This window comes from Trichosurus vulpecula, chromosome 2 (genome assembly GCF_011100635.1).
Source record: "Trichosurus vulpecula isolate mTriVul1 chromosome 2, mTriVul1.pri, whole genome shotgun sequence".
NCBI classification, from domain to species: Eukaryota; Metazoa; Chordata; class Mammalia; order Diprotodontia; family Phalangeridae; genus Trichosurus; species Trichosurus vulpecula.
Window position 1 is genome coordinate 137,738,763 of NC_050574.1, and position 8,309 is coordinate 137,747,071.

The 8,309-nt window shown below is 47.5% G+C and overlaps 1 protein-coding gene across 1 annotated transcript; it reads right to left on the bottom strand.

Annotated features, from left to right (window-relative positions):
• Window positions 1-377: 377 nt before the first annotated feature.
• On the bottom strand, window positions 378-4,562 carry C2H11orf87 (chromosome 2 C11orf87 homolog). Its single transcript, XM_036742840.1, has 2 exons — window positions 4,404-4,562; window positions 378-3,111 (listed from the first exon to the last, which is right to left on the bottom strand). Exon 2 carries the CDS (start codon window positions 2,882-2,884, stop codon window positions 2,183-2,185), a length of 702 nt encoding a protein of 233 aa, XP_036598735.1. The 5' UTR covers window positions 2,885-3,111; window positions 4,404-4,562; the 3' UTR covers window positions 378-2,182.
• Window positions 4,563-8,309: the final 3,747 nt, after the last annotated feature.

The window sequence follows — 8,309 nt, forward strand, 5'->3', positions numbered from 1 at the left end:
ACCTGGGTTCAAGAGAAGAATAAAAATTAGTACTATTCCCCTCACTGTCTTCTCTTACCATGTACATATGTTAATTAGATCCTGCACCTCAACTAAACCAGACACAGAAGGAAAAAGAGAAAAAATATCACCCCTCCTTCCACATACACTATCCCTGACTGTCATTAAAGGTTTCTAAGTTAACAGGATAGCAAAGACCCATCCCTTACATATTCTGGCCCTAGATGTAACTGCTCCATGAAATCTACATTACTTGTCACCCAAATTGCCTGGCACCCTTTCTACTAGCTCCACTCCCAAGCACATACAGAACAAGCAGGCATTCACACCATTGCCTCTATGTCGTTATTACATGCAGGGAGGACTACACCAGGTGCTGTTTAAATATTAACCATGTTTTAATAGATGGCAAAAGATGCACATCCATTGTTTGGTTCTGTTCGCAAAAGAAAGGAGAAAACGGACGTGTCATCTTTTCATAACAGTCTACTACAGAGTAGGGTACAAAATAACAATTCTGAAAACAGCAGAAGCCAGGTCTGCACCACTAAATTCCATGTTCAGTGGCAACCATTATATCAATAGCTGTAAATGAAGAACGAGAATATACAGTTTGGAGAGCATGGTACAGAATTATAGTTTGTGTAGGCATTCAGTACCAATAGAAGATATAACAAAGGTACACTTGTTCTAAAAATAAAACAAAAATATTCTGGCTGAGTAGTTAGTTACTGCACTTTCAGTACTGCACGTTATCTATTATTTTGTTTTTACAAAAAAGAATAACTTATGCAATGTTTAATATAACTAAATGAATAATACACTCGAATCTGATTATTAAAAAATAATAGGAAAAGAAAGAAAGGAACCAACCAAAGCTAGAACAGTCACCTCCCAAAACAGCCTCTCCACCTGCACAGAGATTAACTTGTGCAGTGAGGCAATTTCAGCACCGGACCTGGCTGGACAGCTCCTCTGGACCAATAGGACATCTGGGAAGCCCAGTGCAGCCAAAGTGGGTATCGATCACCAAAGGATTTAGAGGGTGGAAGAATTAAGAGACGGGAAACAGAGCAAGGGGCAACTACAATATGGTTGTTTGAAGGGAAGCTACTAAGTGTGTGTGTGTGTGTGTGTGTGTGTGTGTGTGTGTGAGAGAGAGAGAGAGAGAGAGAGAGAGAGAGAGAGAGAGGGAAAGAGAGAGAGGGAGAGGGAGAGAGAGAGAGAGAGAGAAAGTTCATGTGTGATGTTATTTGTTGTACTTACGCTCTGCCATCGGAGGACATGTATAAAATTGGATAAATATGCAGTCCTTGAAGAGGGAACACTATTAACAGAGGGTGGGAACTAGAACGGGGTGGTGTGGTGTGGGGAAAACGTAGACGTTACAGAAAGAGTGCTTCCTTTTCTGGGTCTCCAACACCTCTGCCCATTAGAATGTGTCTCTCTTTGCATGGGTCCAACCGTATTCAATAAATGCCCCCGGTTGCATTGCTCCAGTCTCTCTCCCTGGGGGATAGGTGGGGGGGGGGGGGGGATCTTGCCTCTTGTAGTCCTGGTGCTTGGTCTAAGTGGTTGCTTTATGATAGTATGCGATTGACTGAGCCCGGTTGGAGCAGAGATGCGAGGAATGGGGAAAGGAGTAGAGGAAGACTGACAGTTTAGACGGAGTAGTGGTAGGGAGGACAGGGAGAAGGAGAAGAGAGTGGAAGGTAACCTTAACCTTAAAGCTATGTACATTACCACCGGGGCTCTTGATCTTCCTTCACCTCCAATCTCCCTTCCTTACCGGGCAATGACTTTTATATATTTGGTAGCTTTGTGCGATTTCTCCTCCTTTGCGGGGGCTGGGGGAGAAGGGGAGAAAAATGCATCCTTCCTTGACAATGAGAAACGCGATGTGATTTGTCATGCGCTTGGGTTGTGTTATTTGTATTATCGTGATAATCATTAATATTAATAAAGTATTATCATCATCAGCGTTATTTCTTCTTCCGAGACTTTCATTGCTCAATATTTACAAACACCACACAGTGCCTCGGTGGAGGAGGACAGGGATGAGGGGGCAGGAAGACTGAGGAGAAGGAGGAGAGAGGGAGGAGGAAGGGGGTTGGGGTCAGAGAAGGAAAAGAGGAAGGAAAAGAGGGAAGAGGAGAAGGAAAAGCGGAGGAGCTCTAGGCCATCAAGACAGTACTACCGTTTGCAAAAGCCCCTCACCAGCTGAGTCCAAACATGAGGCGGTGAGGTGGGAACCCTGGGGACTGGGGGCAGGAGGGGGAGGAGGAGGAGGACGGGGCCCAGGACGCTGGATGCCAGGGGAAGTGGAGGAAGAATAGGTGGAAGAAGAGGAGGAGGAGGAAGAGGAGGAGGAGGTGGAAGGTGAAGAGGTGCAGAAGGCTGAGTCCCGGGGGGGTCTCTCCAGTCGGGTTTCTTTCCCGTTGTGAGGAGCCTGGCCACAGGCCCTCAGTCCCGCGCTGCCACTGCCACAGCCGCCGCCGCCGCCTCCGCCGCCGCCCCCGCCGCCGCCCCTGCTGTTGCTGCAATGATCCCGCTCATACTCCTCCTGAGCCCTCTGCATCTTCCGCTTCTTCATCCTCCTTTTGTGGATGTGAAAGGTAGAAAGGGAGAGGACGATCAAGCAAAAGATGAGGGTTACCAGAACGATCAGCACCAGCGTGGAGGAGAATGACTGAAAGAGCTGCTGTCCTACTTGAGTGATGCAGGTACCGCCACCGCTGCTGCTGCCACCACCACCGCTGCCTCCAGCGCTACTACTCGGTCCCCTGGGGCTGGGATTGCCGCTGGCGTTGGGGGAAGCAAAGGTCCGGTTGAGAAGGCAAGGCGGCAAGGCCAGCCTCAGCTCCTTGGGCACTTTGGCACTCATTGAGGCTGGGCTGGCGAGGGGGAGGGAAAAGGGGTCAGTGTTCCTCTCCTGGTTAAATTGCTTCCGAACAACGAAGAAGAAAAAAACCCACCACCCAAAACTATTCCCTCTGCGCTGGCGTGTATGTATGCGTGTGTGCGCGCGCGTGTAACTGATGCCGCGGGAATCCTTTTCTTGTCAGGAATGCTTCTTCGTGCACCCTTCTTCTTGTAAGGTGAAGCACCAGCCTGGAAAGAGAATGGAATGAGTTAGTATATAGGCCGGAGGGATGGGAAAAACAGGACAGAGAACTGCCAGCAAGGTGGACAAGGGGAGAGAGAGGAAGGTGGGCGGAGAGCTGGGGTACTTTATGTGGCTACCGCAAAGCGTTCCCGCTTCCAAGCTCAAAGCCTGCTGTTCACCCTCCCAACCACCTCTCCCCCTCCCACTCCGCAGACTCTCTCGCTCCCTTCCCGCATCCCAGCGGGACTCCAGCTCTCCATTCTAGGCTGTGCCCTGAGCCCCGTACCCCGGTTCTCTTGCTACCTTTTCCCCGAGGGCTAGATCACGGTGTTGGCACAGCATCTGTCCCGATTACTCAGCAGATAAGGCAGGTTGTCTCCCTTAGCTCTTTGCAACTTTCTAATTGTAGCCAACGAGGCAGCCACTGCAGCTCGAGATCTGTCTTTCTCGAGGAAGGCTGTGTCTTCTGCACCCGCCTCCCACCCCACCCATCTTCCCTTCCCAAGGAGTCTCTAACCAGAGCTAGATGCCTCTGATCCTGCCCTGTGCTGGATCCCCGGCCGCCGCATAAGCCTCCCCTGCGCAGACCTCCTTTTGCTTCCCCGGACAAGCTACAGCCTCAGGATCCTTGAGGTCTCATCCTAGGGAGGCTGCTTTCCTGCTTCCTTCGTCCTGTCCCACCTTTCCTTTCAGTAATGTAAAGGCAGAGGCGCAGGATCCCCCAGCTGTCCCATCTCCAGCCTTCCAGCTCCCCCACCCACCGCTCTCCTCCCTGCTCTTGGAAAAACCAGCCTTCCTCTCAAGAGAAAAGGCAAAAGAAACACCTTTCTCTGTGTTTTTCTTCCCCCTTCCCCCGCCCACTGTCCCAGGCCCACTCGAACCTCTGTGCCACCACATCATCCTTAACCACACCAGTTACCCCTTCTCTCTCTCCTCGTCTCCCTTCAAAACATCGCGCACCTTCTTCCTGGGAGAGGGGGCGGGAAGGGGGATGGGGAGTGAGCGTCCTGGTTTGCAAAGTTTGGGAAAGCTGCAGTTTCGAAGGCACCTGATCCAACCTGAATGCCAGGAAGTCCATCCCTATCGAGGCAAAGACCCTGGCAGATGTACAACTCTCCTCCTTGCCCCCTTGGCCCTTCCCAGAGACAAGTGCAAACTGTTGCACTGCGGAGCAAATGGGCAGCATGCAGTGGAGGCCAGCGGGGTCCAGAACTCAGAGACCCAGCAGCAGTGCGCAGGCAGCTTGTCCTCCACGCGCAGTACCGCGACACACCGCTCTTTTCGCCTTGCCTCTTACCTGAAGCCTCCGGGTGGCTGCAGTGAGAAGCCCCAGCCGCGCGGATGCAGTGGCGGCTGCAGAAAGCGCGGAGTGAAGCGGTTGAAGCTGGAACAACGCTGCCGCCACCGCTGCTGCTACAGGGAGCTCAGCTCCTAGCCTATTGCCAGAGAGGCTGGTGACGTCAGGCAGCCACTGCCAGTGCTCAGAGCTGTGTCCCCCCACCCCTAAACCCGCCCTAACCCCCCAACACCCTATTCTGCTCCCTTGAACACCCCTATACTCGTTTTATTCTCCTCCAAGAGGATGCCTAAGGATCCCCCCACCCTACCCCTTTCCCAAATTCCTTATAGAGCCCTCGCTGCACTTCTCTGCAGCCAGTGCTGGGAGATAAACTACCCCAACTCCCCAATTCCCTATTCACTTCCCTGCTGCCAGGACAGCCCTAGAGGTGAAGTAGGAGAACATTTCCATTACCTCAAGGACTCATCACACCCACTACTCATTGCACAAACTAGGCATCCCCCACTTAGCCCAGATGGAGAGGAAGCTCTTCCTCCACCCCACCCCATACATGCATCTTCTCTAGTATGTTTGTGATAGAAAGAGTGGGGGGAGGGAGGAAGAAATCTATGGACGTGTGATTTTTTTTTTCCGAGTGCGTTTGCCAGACTCTAAAATACAAACCTGAAAGAGCAAGCAGCCTCAAACAATTCCAAATGGGTCACCTAGGGAGAGAAACAGACTGCTCTTTCCTTCAGATGCTGTGTTTTACCTTTCCACCCCATACGGGCTCTCACACAATCTTCCCTTCCCTTCACCACACTCTTCACCCCAATCTTTAGACGGTTTCCCTTACCATCAACTTTGCACACTCACCATCCACCTCCCCACATCCTTTGTCCTCGTCCTCCCCCTCCACACACGCTAATGCTTATGCCTATCTCTAGCCTGCAAATCATTGGCCGCACGCAGATTTCCTCTCCCTCTTATGGGGGCTGACATAACAAGTAAAAGAAAAGAAAAAGTGGGAGCTAAAAGACACACACACACACACACACACACACACACTTCACACTGCTTTCCACTAACACAACAGAGAACCCACCTCCATCCCCCCACTGTATGTATGTGCCAGTATAATTGGTATCCACCTACTCCTCACCCTTCTCATCCACACCATTCCTCCTTCCAAGACTTTACTAAAACAGGGTGCCAGTTCCCCCACCTTCTTCTAACTTTGCTTCTATTTCCTCCATGTCATACACCCTAAATCCATATCACACTGCATTTATCCCTCCCATACACCTTCTGTAGTTTGGCAATACAAGTAAAAAATAAAAGAGAAAGAGAGAGATTAATGGGGGCAGGGAGAGTGTTGTTCTGTACCAGGACATGCCTCTTTCATTTAAGCCAGAGAGGGGGTATAATGAGTCTTGTATTTCCATTCTATTTATGCCTTCTTCATTTCCCTAGCCTAAATGCAGCATATCCGGTTTCTTATATTCCTTGGTGATTTGGGGCCTTTTCTTCAACACAAACTCACTAACAGTTACAGGAAAAGTTGGTCTTTACTTTAATTTTTAATAACTTCTCTCAGTATTTAGTGAAGATGCTCTATTTCCAAAATCTAAGCAGCTCTGCAGCATTTGTTCATAGAACAGGTAGGGGGAAAATGCAGTTCATTCAACCAAGCACTCTGCTACTCAATCAATCAGACAACAAACATTTATTAAGCTTTTATTTTGTGCAAGGTACCATGATAAGCATTAGGAAATACAAAGGCAAAAATATAGTGATTGCCCTCAGGGTGCTTATATCCTAATGAAAGAGAAAACCTACAAACAACTAGGGAGACACAAGATATGTACAGGGCATGCCAGGAAATGGCAAACCACTCCACTATCATTGCCAAGAAAACCCAGATGGGGTCATGAAGAATTGGACACAACTACAAAATGTCTGAACAAATGAAAGAGACCCTAAGAAGGGAAAGCACAGCATGGGAGGGGGAGAGGGAAGAAAGACCTCCTGGAGTAGGTGGGATGTGAGCCCAATTTTGAGCAAAGGCAGATAATATGAAACAGAGGTAAGAGAGTAGAGTATTCTAGATATGGGAGGTACCTAGTGCAAAGGAACCACAGGAGGTAAGTGACATGTTTGACTACATGTCAGGGTTGCTGAAATGTAGTGTGTGGAGAAGATTAAAGTATAAGAAGACTGGAAAAGTAGGAAGGGGCCAGGTAATGAAGAGCTTTAAATGCCAAATAAAGCAGTTAGATCCTGGAGGTAACAGGGAGCCACTGAAGTTCATTGATTGCTCAAAGGCCTGGTAAGACATACACTTTAGAGATACTATTTTGTTGATTTTTCACCAAGCCAGTCACCACTGTTTTGATTAAAGTATGGATCAGAGTGGGAGCTTAAGACATGGAGACCAACAAGAAAGAGACCAGGAAAGAGGTCATGAAAGCTGCACTAGGGTTGTGGTTGGGTGAATTAAAAGAAATAGGCATATTGAGAGATGTTAGGAAGATTAAAAAAAGAGAAAGATTTGGCAACTGGTTGGATATGTAAATGGGTGAGAGTAATGAGGCGAAGATGACAGCGAGGTTGCAAGCTTGCTTGACTGGGAAGATAGTGGTCCCCTAGATGGTAGTAGGTAATTTCAGAAATGGGGAGGGTATTGGGGCTGTTAATAAGTTCTGTTTCCCACATATTGAATTTTAGATGCCTATAAGATATATAAAAGTCAGTTGGTGAAAGAGGATTTGAGTTCAAGGGAGGGAATTAGTGTGTGTGTGTGCATACACGCATATGTGAATACATGTGTCTCTTTATGTATATGTATATAGAAATGTACATATGTGCATACACACATATATACACATTGGGTATATGTATACATACATATGTATATATACCTACATATGTACATAACCATATATATGCAGATGTATAGATATATATCAAGGAATCATCCATATAGAGATGATAATTGAACCCATGGTGTTGATAGGACCATCAAGAAGAAAATATAGAGGAGAAATGAAGAGGGGCCCAGGATAGATCTTTGGAGGAGACCCATGGTTACATGCATGATGAAGCATCAGCAAAGAAGAATGAGGAGTGGTCTGATTGATAGGAGCACAGGAGAGAGCAATTTCACAAAATCTAATGGGGAGAGAACATCTGGAAGGGGGTATGAACATCATCAAATGCTACAGAGAGGTCAAGAAGTTTGAGGAATGAGAAAAAGGTGTTGTATTAGGGAATTAAGAAATCATTGGTAACTTCAGAGAGGGTAGTTTAAATGAAATAATGATGCCTGAAGCCAGATTTCAGAGGATTTCAATGTGAGAGGAGAGGAAGTGGAGTCAGTGAATGAATGCTAGGACCAGGAAGAATCACTAGAAGTGACAGACAATTTTTTTGGCTTGATGGAAGGGAAAAAACCCTCTAATAATTAGCACTATCCAATTCCACGGGAGAAAATTAGTTCCTTATCACTGGAAGACTTCAAGTGGAAGCTGGATCCTTCTTCGTTTGTCACAGATGTTGTAAAGAGAATCCCTATTCAGGTAAATGCCAGAATAGAAGATGTCTAAGGTTCCTTTCAACTTAGAGTTGTGGGATTCTGTGATAATTCTGGGGAAAAAACAGTTTGTGGAGGGCCTTGAATTCCAGGCAAAGGACTGATGTGGACATCCTGGAGATTTTTGAACATAGAAGAGAGACCTGAACTGTAATGACCTGAAGATGAATGTAAAAGGAAGGATATTCTGGCCATATCATCTGTCTTTTGCTACCTTCCCAACACTCTTTAGTCATACTGCAAAGAACAAGGATCGGTAGGAGACACTGAAGACAATGGTAAATTTACAAGCTTTGGTGCTTTATCTGCAGTTGTGGGTGACAGAACATAAA